This window comes from Myripristis murdjan, chromosome 23 (assembly GCF_902150065.1).
Source record: "Myripristis murdjan chromosome 23, fMyrMur1.1, whole genome shotgun sequence".
Classification (NCBI taxonomy): domain Eukaryota; kingdom Metazoa; phylum Chordata; class Actinopteri; order Holocentriformes; family Holocentridae; genus Myripristis; species Myripristis murdjan.
This window is the reverse complement of record NC_044002.1, coordinates 13,133,461-13,152,726: the sequence shown is the minus strand read 5'-3', so window position 1 is coordinate 13,152,726 and position 19,266 is coordinate 13,133,461. Positions and strand designations below refer to the sequence as shown.

General features: G+C 40.5%; 1 protein-coding gene across 1 annotated transcript; it reads left to right on the top strand.

Annotated features, from left to right (window-relative positions):
* The first annotated feature begins 160 nt into the window (after positions 1-160).
* Positions 161-8,224, top strand: ube2nb (ubiquitin-conjugating enzyme E2Nb). Its single transcript, XM_030045724.1, has 4 exons — positions 161-316; positions 1,962-2,208; positions 3,307-3,447; positions 5,366-8,224. Exons 1-4 carry the CDS (start codon positions 287-289, stop codon positions 5,410-5,412), a joined length of 465 nt encoding a protein of 154 aa, XP_029901584.1. The 5' UTR covers positions 161-286; the 3' UTR covers positions 5,413-8,224.
* Positions 8,225-19,266: the final 11,042 nt, after the last annotated feature.

Sequence of the window (19,266 nt, the reverse complement as noted above, 5' to 3'; positions counted from 1 at the left end):
CATACTTTGCCTATTTTTCCATTTTAAACTACCCCGTCATAGGCCACTTTGTGTCCAGCATCCACACACACGAACCACACCACACCACATTGTTTTTGTTTCACTTGTTAACCACTGAGTGATTGGCCATCTCATCCATAGACAATCTTTGACGCCAGTACAGTTTAATACGTCATCCGAACCGGAGCCACCGGAAAAGTGTGTTCTTTGGCCCCGCCCCGTCAGCTCAGTCAAACCAAGCTGAAGAAGGCGACTCCACGGCTAAAAATATAATAGCTAACACAAGATGTCCGCTTTGCCCCGTAGGATTCTAAAGGTACACATTATACCACACCATGTATATCTCTTTTTGGGGGGTATTTACAGAGTGTTTAAGGCGGTTCTGGACATACACTCCCTGGCAACCAGCGTGCAGCCTGCCGTTAGCGCGGCTAGCACGTTAGCGGTTATCAAGCTAGTTAGCTAGCCTCTGTCTACAACTATTTTGTTTGCCACTTCCGTTTAACTCCCTTCTGCACCGTGCGTGGTCCACTTAGCACGAACCATACACTGTATCTCAGGTGTAGTTTTCATTCACTGACGTCGCAACAGTGAGTGAAAAGCGCTAAATAGTTGTAGGTAACCTCTGTGGCTGTATGAACGGACTCGCTAGCCAAATGAGCTACCTCGCAAATGTAGCTGAAACGTAAAGTGATAGGTCGCCACACACATGTCCGGCGCTGATGCGGATTGCTGCCTTTGCTCTTTTTTGTGTGTTTATGATGGCGTGTAATACAGAAAATGTGAAACTGTTAGTCGTGTTTCCAGCAGCAGACTGGAAGTGAAAGCCGGTTTGGTTGCATTCCCCTCCTTCAATCTCATAACTTCGACTGGGCCAGGCCCTGCAGTGGGCGCGATCAGCTTGTTATCGCCATACAATGTTATCACACCTAAACTTGAGCTCTCCAACTTGATGATGGTCAACAACTTGGCAAGCTTTTTAAAAAGAGTTTGGAGAAGATTGGTGGCTTGAGTGATTATAGCTGGATGTGGGCTAATTGATAGTGTGGGCTGTTGAGGTTGAGCTATCCTCTTCCTGTTGGCTGCAGATGGCTCTCTGCACCTGCTTGGTTAACTTCAATGTAGAAATGTGAAAACAGAGCGCTTCCTCCGACTCTGTGCTCTTGTGTTAGTCTCCCTCGTCGATTTCCTCTCGCTGGCCTGCAAGAGGAAGTTATTGTTGTTTTGCGCGCTAAATGATCATCAAAACCCATTTTACAGCTCTACAAGTCTATATTTGATGATACAGACTGATCTTTAAACTTCAGTGTGAATGGAGTTAGAGAGCCTTTAGTGGGTGAACATAAAATTAACATGATGTTATGTTTGTGCACATCATTGTTTCGTGATCTCAGGGTGTCTTAGGTGTATACAACATATAAGAATTAACAGCATTTTACACAAAGCCCCATAAGAAATTCCCACAAGAACATTGATGTATAGTTTGAGGTTGTTTTATTCAAAGCGCTGTTTAGGTAGTCAACAAGAAACAGAAAGTACCTGATGCATAAACTTGGGTAGCAGTCAGTACTATAATCACCTTCAGAAGGGTTAAATTGGGGTCAAATTGACTGCAGTTAAAAAAAAAAAAGTTAGGTAATTTGAAGGTAACACGAGGGTTATGAAAAATAAATACAAATTAATACCCTCATAAAATATTTAGTTACTGTAATGGATGTCTCTTTAATTGTGTATCAGTAAATAAATGTATGTTGTACAGGATGAGCCATGAGCAATGCACAGACTAAGTTTTATTTTGTTTTGAGTTAATAGCCTGTAATTTATGGGGATGCTGTAGTATGCGTGTATATTAAAGTGTGAGAGTGAAGAAGGAGTGCAGTGTCATCTGCTACAGTAAGTCTGGACTCTCCCTGATTTGGTGTTTTCTTGTCATTATTTCCCTTTCCTGCCTGATGGATCAGGAGACGCAGCGGTTGTTGGCAGAGCCTGTCCCGGGGATCACGGCTAAGCCCGATGAAACAAATGCACGTTACTTCCATGTGGTCATCGCAGGTCCTCAAGACTCCCCTTTCGAAGGAGGCACCTTTAAACTTGAACTCTTTCTCCCAGAAGAGTACCCCATGGCAGCTCCCAAAGTGCGATTCATGACCAAAATCTACCACCCCAACGTCGATAAACTGGGAAGAATATGTTTAGACATTTTGAAAGGTAAGAATGCGTGTCAGAGTTGCTTAACTTGCCCAAAAACAATACATGCACATGAGCTGATGTATGTCACGTTAGTGCAGAACGATAACGGTGCATCGCAGAGCTCTAAAATAAATTTTGTTCAGCATCACTGTTTTGTAATCTCAAAACTAAGGAGCATTAGCAAAAACTTGAGCACAGTCTAAGCATCTGTTTTTATTGGAGAAATTGGAAGTGTGGTAAATAACACGTCTATGTTGTGTATCTCATATTACTGTCTCACATACACCCATTAGTTTTCACAGTGGTAGGATCCGTAGGATTAAATGAGATACAGTGATACAGTCAGAGTAAAGGTTTATTTTGTGTGTGTGTGTGTGTGTTTTTTGTTTTTTTTTTTTTTGGTTTGTTTGTTTTTTACTGTGCATTGGCGCAGCACCCAAAATAACATCACACAATGATTAACACTGGACATATTAAATGAAAATTACCTTTAAAGGGCAAATGGCCTGAAAAGGGTCAGGTGACATTTGATTGGATAGGACAAACAAAAGGAGAGGGGCGTCCAGGCCCTATAAAAAAAAAAAAAAAAAAAAAAAAGATGCACCAGAAAATTAATTTTAGGCATCTCAGTGGACACAGTCTAACGTAACAGGTTGCACCACTTCTTTATTTATAGTTCAGTTGCACACTATAATCCAAACTGATGACACAACCATACCTCACCGATAATGCAAAGGTAGTTAAAAGACAGAAAAATGTTTCTGTGGCATAATTCTACTCATCTGATGATGTTGTGGAAAATGCAGTTTGCAACATCAGACAAATAAATACTGTAGTATCTATAAATAAACCTTCTGAATGTCTCTTAGCATTACAAAGTTGTCAACTCACACCATTCAACAGCACTGAGAGTAAAAACAGAAAAATTATGTAAGTCCAAACGGCTACGGTGGTGACGAGCTAATAAAAATCCAAAATAGATGTTTAGATTTGGTTAACTCAGTTTATGCCTCCTCGTGAATGCCTGTGCTGTTCAGTGCCAATGTTTTCTCTTGTTCTGACACTGAAGGCATTATTTCTTCCCTTGCTTCTTTTCTCAACCTTTCCTCCTTCCAGATAAGTGGTCTCCAGCCCTGCAGATCCGTACAGTGTTGCTATCGATCCAGGCGTTATTAAGTGCTCCCAATCCAGATGATCCCCTGGCAAACGACGTTGCAGAGCAGTGGAAGAAAAACGAAGGCCAAGCCATCGAGACAGGTGGGGATGTGATTCATGTCTTTGCTGTCATGGATTCTCTAAGGTGTATGTGAAAAATGTTTCACTTGATGAAAGCAATAACATCATCAAATTGTCAGCCAGTAAGACTCATGTTATTGTATTTGTTTATTTGAATTAATTTGTAGTGCAAAGTGCCTGTGGCCTTGATGTTTTGCACTACACTGGCCAGAGATGAGTCATCAATCAGTCTGACGATTTCTTGTTTGCGTTTGAGTTTCTGTAGCTGGCACTGCTATTTTTGTCTTTTGACCCATGGTGACGGGGCACCTCGGTGTCTCACGTGGCAGAGCACGCATCACAAGGCTGAGTCATTATAGCCGAGGCCTGGGTTCAAACCCGGCCCAGGCCCTGGCTTGATGCATGTCATTCCCTCTCTTTCCCCTGATTTTCCTGCCTCTCTGAACTGTCACTGTCAAATAAAACAGAAATGCCATTAAATTAATCTGTAAAACCACCAAATTATTTGATTTCTGCCCCTGAAAATTTGAAATGCGCCACTTCCTGTGTGCCAGAAGAGAACGGTGAATGTAAAATCGATGAACTGGTTGCAGGTGAAATCACCACGACCGCTGTCACTAACACAGAGTCTGTTGACAATAGTGTTTTGGATTCATTTTAATAAAAATTAGACAACACACCAGCTGTACTGCCTACAAATACTGTGTAAATCAACAAATACGCCTCCCCTATTAAAGCTATTGGGTTGTTGACAACTTGTCATCAGTGGTTGATTGAAGGAGCCATTAGCTTTGATTGTTTTTCTTTTTTAAGGCAATAAAGTTTCTTAATCTGTATAATTGCACTGCAATTTTAACCACTGTGATACTTCCTTCTGATTATGAAGTAATTCATCTGCATCAGCCTCTTTGAGATAGGCAGACTGGTGCATCACAAGAGGAGGACAGCAACACAGGCAAACAAATGGGACTGATGTTTCAACACAAGTTTACTTATTAGAGTAAAGTGTCAAGTCACTTCCTTCTGATTATCAAGGCTACATTTCAGATTGTCGGCTCATACAGGTGTCTTGCAGTGTGGGCATTGTATTTGTATGACAACACGTTAGGCAGTTGGTCGCATTAAATTTTGATTTATAATGACATCAGCAAGCTTCTTGCATACAGCATACAGCATTACTTGTCCGGCTGTTCATTTACCTGGGCAGCCAGGCCGCTCTAATACTGACAGTGTATGGGAAATACTGATGGCACACCAGTAGGTGTTCATCAAAGTGTCAACAAATCGTGTCATCACATACTTGGGATCAGTCGCCTCCTCTGCCCTTCCAACATAAAACCCATCCTTCAAAGTGACACAAGCAGCAACATAACGCAGTGGGGCTTTTTTGCTTTTTGACCCAATAAAACTTGATTCTCTTCAAACATGAAGTGACCCTACAGTGCCATCCCACAATATTTTCTGCCCCAACATCATATTTCAATCAAAATTTGTCAGAACAACAGGAACATTGTACACACGTTCTACAGAGTTTTTCAGACCTTCATCAGGAAAAAAAGGCAAACCTTGCAGCAATACATACTTTTCTGCAAGTGGAGATGGTGTAGGGGACCTTCCTGATTTTCCTGCATTTATCTGCTTAGTTGTTATTATATATACCTGTCAGACTGGAATGTTCTGTTATGTGTGTTTCTCTACAACCAAAGGTATCAAAGTACAGAAACAAGATATCATAGGAATTTAAAAACCACAAGGAAAGAAATTTAGTGATTCACTGCCCTTACTCACACTTGTACTGTTAATTTGGGGAAAATTACCGTGGGAATCTGATGGTACAAGTGAATCTGGGTATATTGGGTGATGAGCAGTATGTGCATCAACATGCTAACTAGCACTCAGATTACTGGGAGTAATCTTGACCTCTTGCTCTCTTCCCCAGCCCGAACATGGACCAGGCTCTACGCAGGCAACAACATTGAAGTATAGAAGATGAGAGACAAGGCGTCTGAATGTGATCAACAAAATGTACTCCTATTCTGTCAAGATGGTCTCCTCCTTCATTTGAATTTCATGGACACAAAAAAAAAAACAAAAGAAAAAAAAAGAAATAATATAAGTCCAAATCTATTTGAGAGAGAAATTACAAGATTTACTGCTGCGAACCTCTGGGTGACTTATTTTCCTCTCCAAGACGCGTTAGCTCTGTGTTAGCCTTTGTCCTGTGTCGCTGTTTAAATGCATGGACAGAGAGTGGCGCCCTCCCCACTACATTCTTAACAAGTGTGTTGAAATATCATGCGATATCCCATCCCAAACTAAACACATACTGGAATGTTTCCAAAAATACTCAACATGCTTTCAAAGCTGTGCTACTTTTGACACAAACCACGTCTGTCTGTCACGAGGGACATCACTCTGTTATTTCAACACATTTTTAAGGCTGTACCGCTGCTGTCCTTTTCCCTAATTGTATAAGCAAGCCAGTTGTATGAATGATGAACTTTCCCCAGCTCTTTCAAGGGAATACATTGACTTTTCAGCAAATTAGCCCATGCATTAACTGACCTTTGAGCAACAAGAAGAAATGATTGCATTTCCGCCGCTTTGTGTCCAGTATTTGGGATTGTAACCCTGCATGCTGATGCTTCAGAGCGCTGGTGCCAGCTCGCTCTGCATCATCCCACAGGCACAGAGATACACAGAGATAAATACTGAACACAGAGGCACACCTTGCAATCTTTTCATCTCATGGTAAATGTGATCGAAGAGCGCATTTGTCAAAGCATAAGTATATTTTAAGGGTTACAAATACAGCCCCAAACCCAGCTGTGATTCAGATTCAGAATCAGCCTTTCCTTTTGAACTCAGATCAAGTTACGAGATTCATCAGAAGCTGCAATTTGATTCTTAATAAACTCAGTAGATTAGCTCTCCCAGGTCATTAAAATAAATATTTTCATCCACAAGGCCCCAAGGTTAGACTATTGACCAGACAGTCTGTGTTACCTGTAAAATCAGGTTTTACAAGTTTTGAATGTAGTAGGTCCCCTGTCAAAGTGGCTGGTAGAGAAGATGCACTTAATAACCGCAGCCGGAGCGTTTAGTTGTTGGCTGAATTTAATGTCTCCAAAACATGTTGCCCAATTCTGATAGGTGCCGCATTTTTTGTTGTGTTATTTGTATCTTGCCATTGGTTGTAGGCTGACTAAGGAGGCTTTGAGGTTAGAAGCATTGGCCGACTCAGTTAAGGAAAAGGATTTGCTTATATTAAATATTCAGTGAATTTACTGTAAACTTTTGTTCTTTCAGAATCACATGGAACAATCTTGTACTCACTAATATGATGTTGCTTCCCACGCTCCGTGAAAGCTGCCACTCTTTAGTCTTGGAAACTGTGGGTATTTCTGTTATACGACTGTTTGGTTTTCACATATCTGCACAAGTGCCAGTAAAGGTTTGCCATTATTGGGCCAAATTTTTTTTTTTCTTTTTTAGCCCCTGTTTGGACAGTTGGGGGAGGGTGGACATGTTGGCAAAGTACTTCCACACACTAAAAATGTGTCATTTCCAACACATTTTGGAAGCCTAGATCAGGACAGCATACGTTGTGTTGCTTTATAACACAGTACGTGAAACAGAAAGTCATGTTTTAAAAATGATCAAAATAGCTGGTGTTGAAAAGCAACAGTATGCATATCATAACACACTATGTACACAAGAATGCATTGAAAATGACATCCTTTTTCAAGTGTGTAGGAGGTTGCGGTATCTGGTTTTTTATTTTCTCTTCTCAAATGTTTGTTTATCCTCTCTGTGTTGCCTGTATTTTATTTTATTTTTCAGTGTTACTTCATTTAAAAAAAGAAAAAGAAAAAAAAGCATGTACCATAACCAAACCAATATCAGGACAGTTCAAACTAGCTTCTTAAGGATTGTAACGCTGGGGTTGGGGTTTTCTTAAAGGGAAGGTTAAGGATTTTTTTTTTTTTTTTTTTTTTTTTTTGGTCACTTTTTTTTTTATTTATCTCTTAAGATTTCACACCAGACAAGATTAAAGATGCACCATCCACATCATGCTAATACGGATTTCATACTGGCTAGAAATAATTATCATCATGTACAGTCTCTTAAGGAACAGTTAACCTTAAAAATTGCATGCATGCAGGACTGGCAGTTTTAAAAGTAGGATACTGACTGTGATCTATAGGAAAGACTAATAAAAATCCTGACACCTTCCTTTTAAAATATGTATCTGTGGGTTATTGGGATCTGTGAAAACTTCAGTAACTTGTAACTTGAAGCGAGGCATGAAAGACTCATCGCCCAGTAGCTTAGATCCTCCACGACCATATTGCTTCTGTATGACTCATCTGAGGGAGGACTCTGTAATGTTATGTTTTAGTAAAACTATTTTTGTTAAGCGTTTTTTGGTTGATCTCTTTCTTGCTCCTTCATTTCCTTTATTTTCTCGCAAGCTTTGTGTTACATAGACTTGTTTGTTTGTTCGTATCCTCACCCAGATATATGTAACTGTTTCTAACTGCTATATTTACTCAAATCCTGACGAAGGAGCAAGGCGTAAAAACCTAGTTAATTTATTGTTTCCTCAAGGGGTTTAACAGTAAACCTAAAACGAAATCAAGTCACTGGATTGTTGAGGCATCTAGATCAAGGTATTACGAGATCCAACTCTGAATAATCAGCTCCCCGTGTGTAAAAAGAAGAGTTCTATCAGTAATTTCAGTACATTTGCATACATGGCTCTTCAAATGCTCTGTAAATAAACTGAGTTGAGTAAGCAGAGGCTCTGCTCGTGTATGTGTTGTGGATTTTACATTGCCCTAAAGTTGGAGAGTTTTAAGAATAATGCATACATTTTACTCATAGGGATATGTGAGGGGACAAATAGCTGATTACATGAGCTCTATGAAGTTTATTTTACATTTTCACTCCCAGTTTTCTCTGACTACTCCTTGACCTACAGCTGTATAAATGCACCTCTCATTTGGCAATCCAGCAGATTGTTGGAAACTACACATGCTATGAAATGTGTCAAACCATGTAAAGCAGTAACTCTCCTGCACAGATTTATACACATTCACTTATAGAGGACAATTAATCTGTGAAATCATCTTATTTAGTGTTTGTAATGCAAACCTGCAGACTCTGGTGCCTCTAAATTGAAAGTGCTTTAATTTTTTTTTCTTCCACATGTTCACAGCGCATTTTCTGTTTTGTGCTGTTCCATAGAATTTCACAAGATGGCAGTACAAGCAAATTTTAGCCGGTCCAGACACATTTACTGAGGAACTCCATCAGTGCAATTACTTTTTTTTTTTTTTTTTTTTTTTTATGGTGACATGTTGCCATGTGTGGACTGTTTTCTGTTTGCACATTAGGATGTAGTCCACCTTAGAGTCCTGATGAAATTAGTCGCTTGTGTGTGTTTTGACACCCATGGTTGCTATAGGTACAGGAGGAAATACAATTTTAAATCTGCTTCTCTGAGGGAGACATTGAAGTGGAAACCTGTGCTTTTGGATTTCCCTCACCGGTGACAAGTGTTTCATAATGTTTTATGACCCTGGCTTTGTTTATATGGCAACAGTGAGTCATTCAGGCTGGTATGCGGCCATTGTAAGAGTGGAAATGCAGGAAACAATTCCCTTCACTATCTGAAATACCTGACAAAACATTAACTAGTCTCTGGGATTAGTTCATTGTTACACAGGTCATCCTCGGTGAAACTTTGCCTGCTTTTTTTTTTTTTTCAATGACTGCTGGCATAACATTTCGAGAAACAATATAACCTAGTAAAATTATCTTGCATGTGTTTTACTACCTAGTTACCTATCAAGTGGTTATTCTGAAGGCACTCTGTCTCCATGCTAATCAAAGTCTCAGCTTATGCTCTGTTTATTCTAAATTGATCTTGGCTTGGCATTCAAACACAGATAACCATATTTACCAAGAATTTTATGGTTTGATGAGGTCAACTTTGGGGGACAGATGGAAGGGTTGCAAGGTAATGGATTTACAGTGACGTGATCACATGGCATTAATAACTGTATTCAGTGATGATGATCATTGGAGAGACTATTATAGGCACAGACATCTCGCATCTTACAAATTGAAATGTGGTTGATTATTGAGGAGGACAACAATAACATGAAAATAATATGTAATACTAAGAGTAAATTGATGCTGATGCAGATTACATTTGACTACTGTGTAATTTGTCATTGTGCATGATGATACAGAGCTACATCTGCAGGGTCTGATGCAACAGATGACACGGAGCCTAAATCCTAAATATAGCTGCAGGGCACAGGGCATATCATTTGTCCCTTTGATTGCTGACTGCAGGTGAAAACATTCTCATCACATGCTGGTGATGCTGAAGCGTGAGGCGATGACACACACCCTGTTTTGGCCGTCCTGTGTCGCCATCATCAGTGTTTACCAGAGACTTGATACCCACGCCGGCTGGCCGCTCGACTATATGTTGCAGGTTGCAAGGTGGCGAGCTTGTTAGAGCGGGGAGCGGCCGGTTTGAGGGCTGCGCCTGCTTCACTTCTGTGTTTTTCCTCTTACTGCCCTCTCTCGCTCGTCTCTCATCCTTTCTTCTCTCTTCTCTTCTCTTCATTCCTCTTCTCTTTTTTTTATCCTCTCTCCTTATATTCTCTTCTTCTCTCTTCTCTTCCCCTTTCTTACCTTTCCTTCTCTTCTCTTCTCTTCTTTTCTTTTCCCTTCCCCTTTCTTACCTTTTCTTTTCTTCTCTTCTCTTCTCTTCTCTTCTCTCTTCCCTTGTTTTTTTCTTTTCCTCTTCTATCTCCTCTCCTCTTTTCTTATCTCTTCTTCTCTTCTCCTCTCTTCCCCTTTCTTCCCATTTCTTCTCTTCTCTTCCTGAATTTTTCTTCTCTTCTATCTTCTCCTCTCCTCTTCTCTTTTCTACTCTCTTCTTCCCTTCTCCTCTCGTCCCCTTTCTTACCTTCCCTTGTTTTTTCTTCCCTTCTATCTTCTCCTCTCCTCTCCTCTTTTCTTCTCTCTTCTTCCCTTTTCCTCTCTTCCCTTTTCTTACATTCTCTTCTCTTCTCTTGTTTTTTCTTCTCTTCCATCTTCTCCTCTTCTCTTTTCTTCTCTCTTCTTGCCTTCTCCTCTCTAATATCCTCTTCTCCTCTCTACTATCCTCTTCTCTTCTCTTTTGTCCCCTTCTTCTCTTTTCTCCTCTCCTTTTCTCTCCTCTCCTCTCATCTCCTCTCCTCTCCTGCTCTTCTCTCCTCTTCTCTTCTCCACCCCTTTTCTCCAACATTTTCTTCTTTCGTTCCTTTCTCCTTTCCTCCTCTCTTCTCCTCTGCCGTTCCTCTCCCGTCCCCTTTATTCCTCTCCTGTTCATCCCCTCTGCCTCCCCTCTCCTCCCCTCCTCCCTGTCCCACAGAGGATAAAGGAGGAGAGCTGCGGAGCCGTCTCACCTGTTCCCCGCTGTCATTGTGTAACTAACCTTATTGGTCTCCCAAGCATAGAAACAAAACATCTGTCAGTCACCCCGAAGGGAGCCCGCAGGCAGGTATCTGGGACGGCTTCACTCTTTTGAGACTTTTGCAGGAGTTTGGTTTGGTAAGAGGCGCTGCTCATCATAGACATTATATAAGGCAGCTGCAGTGGAATATCAATGCAGTGACTGCCCAGTCCTCCATGAATGTAAATTAGGAATGATTTTTCAGCCCTTTTTTTTTCTCCTCCAGAACATCTTGGCTGTATATCTCTCATTCATTTGTAATGGAAGGTGACGGTCCGCTCTCCTGTTCTTTTGTGCTCAGATCACATCCCTGTATCTGTGACGGGTATGAATACGCTGCTTTGAATTTTACCCACATGAGATACTGTTGTTGTGCAGTTTATTTATGTTAATTTATTCATGAAGCTTTTTTAAAACAAGTACATCATGTACTGCTTGAGAGAGCAACAAATGATATAAATAAGGCAGCAAAGGATATATATGAAACAATGGATGATATGAATTCATATTAACCAGGGATCAGGAACACAAGAATCACAACAAAATGTTATATCTCATTAGGAACAAATGAAAAATGCATCTTCAGACATGATGAAATGCTAAAGAAAGATTTTTAATTTAATCTGGTTGAACATCAGACAGCAACTTTACTCATCAGGGAGTTCATTTCTTTTTTGTAGGACTTTTTTTTTTATCACTCGCATTTGCACTGGAGATTTTACACTGTCCCACCTCTCTGTCTGAGGTTTCTATCCCCTGCATTTTTGGATTCTGTTCGCTGTCCACCAGCGGGAGAGGAGGGTAGTGAGGGAGGAGGGAGGGGGGGATTCCTCCTCTCCTCTCCTGTGAATTTTTCATCCATAACGAGAACAGACTGTGCTGTGCCACTCTCCCAGTTTTTCTGGCCTCTCTATATATAACTGCCACGGCGAAGAAGAAAGGGATGGCCTTTGTTATATGTGTCATTCACGCTCCTTTGTTGTGTCTGCCACTTGTTTCCTGCAGAAGCCACCAAGAGCACGTCCTCATGGTGCTGCAGGTGCATATTAGACCACACCGGCCAGCAAATTACACAAGATTAAGGTGTTTGTATGCAGCCGTGCAATGCCACCGGTGTATTTATGCTTTATTCGCACTATGAAGTTATTAACTGCCATTAACTGCCATTTCAGAGCCTCTAGGGCAACCAAACATCAAAAGGTCACTATACTGTACCTTTCCCTTTGACTTGTATAACATTAAGACAAGCACAAATACACTAATAGATGTTTTGATTTACTTCACTGGTCTAAAATGCCAATTTCCATGCCAAGTCAAACACAGACAAATCAGCCTGGACTTGTTGGGAGCCACATCATCTTCTCCTTTATTTATTTGCCACCATCGTTTTATCTCTTGCTGATTGCTGATACATGAAGCGTCTTACAAATTGAATGAGTGGTCAAAAAAAGGTTTTGCCTGATAAAGGTTTATGTAAGAGTTTATTTGCAACTTTTGATTATTTTAAGAAAAAGCTTGATTTTCACCACTTTAAATCCCTCTGACAGTGTTCAAGTATGACATGTCAGCCATTTAGTACTTAACACTCACCAAAGTATTTCGTATTACGGTTCCCATAGGGCAAACTTACTTCAAATGGGGAACTGTGGCATCATGGAAGATGAAAAAGCTTGTAAAACCTTTGTCTGGGTTAGTGTGAGTCACAGTGTTTGTGTGCAGTCTAAAGCAGGTACACTGTGTGCTGCGGCTGGGAATTCATAAGCAGGGGATTGCTCGTGTCTTAACACTTTAACACGCCCTGCTCATCTTTTCAGAATCTGTGGGTTTCCTAACAAGCCAGAGTGACGTCTTGGTAGAGCCTGCATAACATGGGAGGCAATCCAAGGATCAAGCAATGACATAACCTAATCATCCTTCAGAGATTGTCTGCCTTAAAAATTTGTGTAACATATTCACACATCCTGCAAGTCCTTCGAAGATCTTACCTGTGATGTGTATGTCATTAATTCTTCCGGAGCGGCTCCCTGTGGATAGTGTTCGGGATAATTAAAGGAATATATCACAGGCTTGACATCCAGCCTACATTGTTTAGTTTGGCTCAGTGATCAGATGCTGCATATAATTATGTTTGAGCTCTGATCTCAGCACATGTTGATGGAAGGGGCACACCCCAGCACAAACACACACACATACATGCATACAGTCATCGTGGGCTCGGTGGTAGTCTCTCCCAGCTTCTGCTGAATGTAAATAATTAACAGTTTTGATTCATAGTATGTCTGTAAGGGCATTAGATTGAGATTAGATTTCGGCTTCTGCAATGATGAATGGCATGTTATCGGGGAGAGTTAGACCAAGACAAGTCGTGTATGTGCTGACAGAGCTGATCAATAACCTGTTTGTATTGTCTGACAGTCGCTGATGGGGAGGTTTGTCTGTTTGACCAAGATGCACTTCGGTAGGTTTCCTCAAAGAGATTAGACTAAACCCGACTAGAAAACGACTCATAGTTGGTGCGATGTTCCGCTTTTGGTCACACATCTGCTCTTCAGTATCAGTGCCAATTATTCTCCATGTGTGAAAAGTAAAAGAAAAGCTGTATGCTCAGTATTTTTAGGGGATCAGTGAAGGAATGGCATCATTTCCAACATGAAAGTTGGAATCAGCTTTGTCAGTTGACGTAATGTATAAAAATTTGCTCAGAACTGAATGTGTTGGGTTCTGGCCACCGGCATTAACTGTTTATTAGCATCAGTATTAAAAAAAAAAAAAAAATCACATTGGTCGATCAGCAGCAGTGCTTGAGGTGACAGCTGAACTTTTAGTGGTTACATGGAGAAAAAACTCAACTCGACAGTGAAGTAAACAGAAGACAGAGATGAACTAGCTGGGATGCATCACACTGTAGGTCATGCAGCAGGCATGGAGATGACTAAACCTGGGTGGAGGTTAGGCTGTGAATACTGTCAACTACAAACCCAAATGTGTTTGAAGACCTTGTGCTTATAGTTTTCTACTATATTTGCAAAAAGTGACTCACTCATCTTTCATCATTCAAAATCCAGAGGATCCATCCAGTATGTAAAGGTTATACTCTTTTGTCAATAAAGGGTATATGTTACCCACTATCCTTAAAAACACCTTATTTTTGTGCTTATATTTTAAGAAAGGGGTGTCATTTTTTTCTAACGGGGGATATATCACTTTAAAGCAAAGCTTTTTTTAGACGTTTACTTTCTTTGGTGCATAGACAAATCAGTCTCAGTCAAGGAAGGAAGACTTGCTTCGGGCAGAGATATGGACTTAGGCGGATTTGCTTTTCAAAACTGCAAACAAAGTTCAAGTTTTGCCCTGTGAGGTGGTGAGTAATAGATTTTCACGTGTACTTAAATCCAATTTCCAAGGCACTGTCACACTGTCTGGCGGCGATGCTGCGATAACCACAGAATCAGTGCAAGTTATTATCAGGTAATTGCCATAATTATACCTTGAACATCTTGATAAACACCAGCAAATCACTAGCCCTGGAACAATTATGCCTGCAAATATAACTAATATTTATACTGGTGCCTAATGTGACCTAATTCCCATCACATGGCGTTTTGCATGCACCACCAAAACAAAATTAAACCATGAGAACTTTGGCTCTCCTTATTTTTTTTTTATTTTTTATTTTTTGCTGCCACTGAGCATCAAGACAAAATGATGTCACTTGAGGTGCAGCGCTCCTCTCTCTCTCTCCTTTACAGTCTACCTCTCTGTCGGTCTCTATTCAGATCAGCTTTCCTTGCATAACAGCTCATTCATAAATCAACACCACATCTCTGGGAAGGGACCTGGGCAAGACTCTCAGATGGCTGCTGAAGAATACACACAATAACCACACAGGGAGGATTTTACTGCAGTGCTCGGCCGTATGATGTCACGCCACATCATGGTGCAGTGTAAATAAGAACCTCATTACTGTGACTAGCCGAGGAGAAAACCCTGCATTGTGAGAAAGTCAGTTTAAGCAACTAATTACACATTCTGCACACAAGGATGAGGTTCAAGTTTTTGAACCTTAAAAGTTAGGCTGTTTAGTCAGACGGTGCAGTGGACTTATAGAGGACTTAAAGGGACAGTTCACCCAATTTCTCTCTCTCTCTCTCTCTCTCTCTCTCTCTCTCTCTCTCTCATTGTGGTTTGAGATGAACAGATGAACAAACAAATTGATGAATGAAACGCAGTAGAGCTAAAAACCTCTGGATCAGAATCTGTGGCGCAACTTGTCGGCAGGTACACGCCAAGTCAGAGGACACCCCACAAAACCCCTTTTGGAGAAACTGCAAAAAAGGTGTGACCTGGGAGGAGGTCAGCGGATTTCCACGAGCATCTGTTTGTTAGTCATGCCTCTTGTGACGAATGGACACACACCAGTTCATATCCCATTCATTCATGAGGGGAACTGACACAGGGGCGTAAGAAGAGTTTCATTGGGAACTATTTCTTGACAAACTGGATCTATCCGTCCCCAAAAAGTACATATTTGAGGAGGACAAATACAGTTTGCTGGTGTTCTTCCACTGCATGTAACATCCAAACTCTCACCTACCTAACCACTGACAATCACAAAAATGCAATAACAAGTTGTTGCACCAAGTAGAGTAGTCCATTTCTGGGGGGAAAAAAAAAGCACAAGAAAGCACATTTAGGTTACTTTTATGTACAGCAGAGGCATAAAAATGTGAACAAAAGAAGGCTAAAGAGCAAACTCAGCCTGAAGAGCAGCTGTCTTGAAGATAACTTGACAATGTGACAAAAATCCACTTCCGACTTAATGGTGCATTATGTTTTCTCTGTATTTTGTTAGCCATAGACATATTACAGTGAATAGACTGCCCTTCTTTCCTTTGCAGAACACCTGAAGGTCAGACTAGCTGTCAGACTCTCCCAGCATCACTGCTATGTGCTATAGAGGTATTTTTTGGTCTATTTCAGGTACATGCAGCTTATATTATTATACTATACTCTATTTTTGAGTTTCTGTTATCACTCCACTGCTCTGTAGTGTTATTTTTTATTTTTTTCCTTGGGTTTGGAGAACTTTCCCACATTCTGGCACTTACTGTGTCACTGTCTGGCTTTGTTTACGCCCCTCTAAGCCTAATCTTCACATGATTATAGAGTGTCTGTGTTTTTGTTCTACCTCAAGGAGACAGAGGCATCATTGTGAGCGCAACACGAGGCAGAGCAAGTTTGTTTTCACCCCAGGTTGCCTAATCAGCCTCTACACCAGTAGTTAATGGCGGCAAAACACAATGCTCTGCGTGCCTTCATTCACGCCGTGTTAAAAATACAAGACAGAATTCTTGGGAGCATCTAAAATCGGAGCGTCTTCACCAGAGTCCTTTAAGAATTTGACCTGCTTTTTAAATTCTGGCAGCGTATCGTACCTCAAAATACTGGTCTGCTGTACTCCATTGTTTGAAAATATAACCATTGCCAACATGCAACCTAAATATACAACTAAGCCCCAAGTTTTGTTTCCACATGCCGTCTGTCCTTGTTCGGGAGTATAAAAAGCCCAGACAATAGGTTTCCCGAGTTAAAAACTATCTTCAGTTCAGTAAAACACCATGTAACCACATCTCTCAGCGGTGCTGCAGATACGGCCTGAGCCTTGTCTGTCCCTCTCTGTTCTTTCTGATTACATCTGGCAATTCATCCCTAAGTGATGTTTACCCATGTTGAGTCTATTTTATGCTCCACTATCATGATGACTAGCCTTGATGTGAGCCAACAAGCGCCCATTGTGTCGCTCTGCCCTCACAACCGAGTTATTGTCATCTATCCTTCTACTCTCGAGACTCTGTGGGTGTATTCCTCCCCAGTCAATGTTGGCCAATATTTTCCTAGAGACTAGTCCTTTATATCAGATTTGTTTTGAGTTGAAGGCTTTTTGAGAACTAATATAGCTGATTCATAACAAACCAAGAATCCTTTCAGACCAAAAAATAGAAGAATAGTACCTATATTAAATGCAGACATTATTACTATTAAGCTGCTTATGTTTCCTTAGGAATGTCTCTTGAAAAAATGATTTTTAATCTGAAAGGCACTATTTGGTTAAACAAGAACTAAATCCCAAAACATAACAAAACAAAACAAAAAAACACATAAGTAGATACATACATAACAATAAAAATAAAATAGAATTAAAAAAACGGAAAAATAGAAAGTAGAATCTCTGTTTAACATAGTTAAACATGTCATCGTGTGTGTTTGTACATGGGAACAGGCACGGGAGGGCCATTTTTAATATCACACGCAGGAACAAATTCAAAACAATTCAGAACTGTTTATTGAGACAGGCAGTCATGTCAGCCGATTAAGTATCATATTACATTTATCAAATCTTTATTATTAAACCGCTGTGGCCCAATAATGTGGGTTTATTTAGAAAAGAGATTGTCAAAGTTAAAATTAGCTCTGGCTAGTGCGTGACAACCCATGAACTAAATCTGGGAGGACATAAATGATGGCTCGTCATTTTCTCAAAGGGAATTTTTGACATCCTCTCTGGTACAATTGCGCTTCAGCTCTGCACCTCTCATTTTCCGTGTCTGGACAGCGGCCATTCACTCACATGCCTGAGGTCTGGAGGGCTGCGGGCCCAGGTCAGAGAAGAGACTTACGGGTGAGCTAATCAGCTCAGGATTTTATACTCGTAAAAAGAGTTGGCAGCCAGCACTGAGTGGATCAGAGGCAAATGAAGAGGCAGATTAGACTTTGTATGTGTGTGTATGTGTGTGTGTGTGTGTGTGTGTGTATCTGTGAGAGTGTGCCAATCTATCAGTCTGCATATCGTGTGTGTGTGTGACATATGTTGACTGTATGTGCAGACAAGCGGTCATGTGTGTGCCTGTGAATGTTTTTTGGTGTATATTTGTGTGCACATGGTTGTTCCTCTGTGTGTGTGTGTGTGTGCGTGTGTGTGTGTGTGTGTGTGTGTGTTAGTGGGTGTAGTTAGAGTAGTGTTGCCAGAAAGCAGATGTCCTCTTACTCTCCTGACAGAGTGAGGACAGTGATGGGCAGACGTTCAGCTCTGACTGGATTCGTTCCTCCATCTGCGTCAGTGGAAGCCGGGAAAGGGGACGTCTAATTTCATTCCATCTTTATGCATGATGGCGATGATAAACCACTTCCAGTAGCATCTTAACAGCATGGTTTATTTTTCTCTGACTGACGTGACCAGTTGAATTTAAAATGGTGTGACATCAAGTTGGGTTTGGTAGGTTATTTCTGATTTGTAATCACCATTTGATTCATCGAAGGGGTGCCTTACGAGAAAATAACGTGACATCACAAGTGAGATAAACCACATGCGGTTTTGGCACACGTGATCTACAACCATATGTGTGTTTTAATTATTTCACATGTAAAAAAAAACAAAGTGAAAAACACAGGTCAAATCATGTGGTTTATTTCACATGTGATTTCATGTTTTTTCACATGTGAAAATTCTAGTTCAAAAGCCAATTTCATGTTAAAATGTTAATTCCACAAACCTTTGTGTGACCAATTTTCTTTTCACATGTGAAAATGTTACTTCACATATGAATATTACCAATCACATGTGACAATGGAAAATTCACATGTAAAACATAAATTTTCACATGTGAAAAGGATTTTTTTTTTTTTACATGTGTGCAAAGTTTGACCTGTTGAGCTTGAGGGCCAAACTGAGCTCAATGTGGCTAAAACTTGGCTGAGAAATACTCCAAAATGTTCACACTTAGTAATCCGATTGCTTTCAATTAATTTTGGATTCACTTGTCCTCCTAAATTCATATCCATATCTATTCATGCAGCTGAGTGAGCTGTTTACTTCATACCAATCTGTAGGCTATCAATGAAAAACATATTTTCATTACAAATGTGTACAACCATTATCTCAAGATGTACAGATGTTACTTTAGTGCATATCTTCTCACATTCTTAATGTCCATATTCAATTTTCACCAATTAACCTGATATTTGTGGCCTTGCTGCGCTTGTAATGGATTACTAATGACCATTCTTGCAATCAGATCACTGTAATCTGCACTCAAAGTAATCCTTTACACCTCGCTCAAATAGGATGATGATGATGATAGATTGCTTTTGGTAAGATGATGACTTATTTTTCTCAGCACCAGCTGACCTGAGTGATTAAAATGCTTTGGGGGCAGTGATCTGTGAACCAAAGCAGAAATTCTGTGAAATCTGGGGGGTGACGTAGGATTCACAGACACACAGGATCTGATTTGACATCCCAGCTTCTGCAATATTCATGGAGC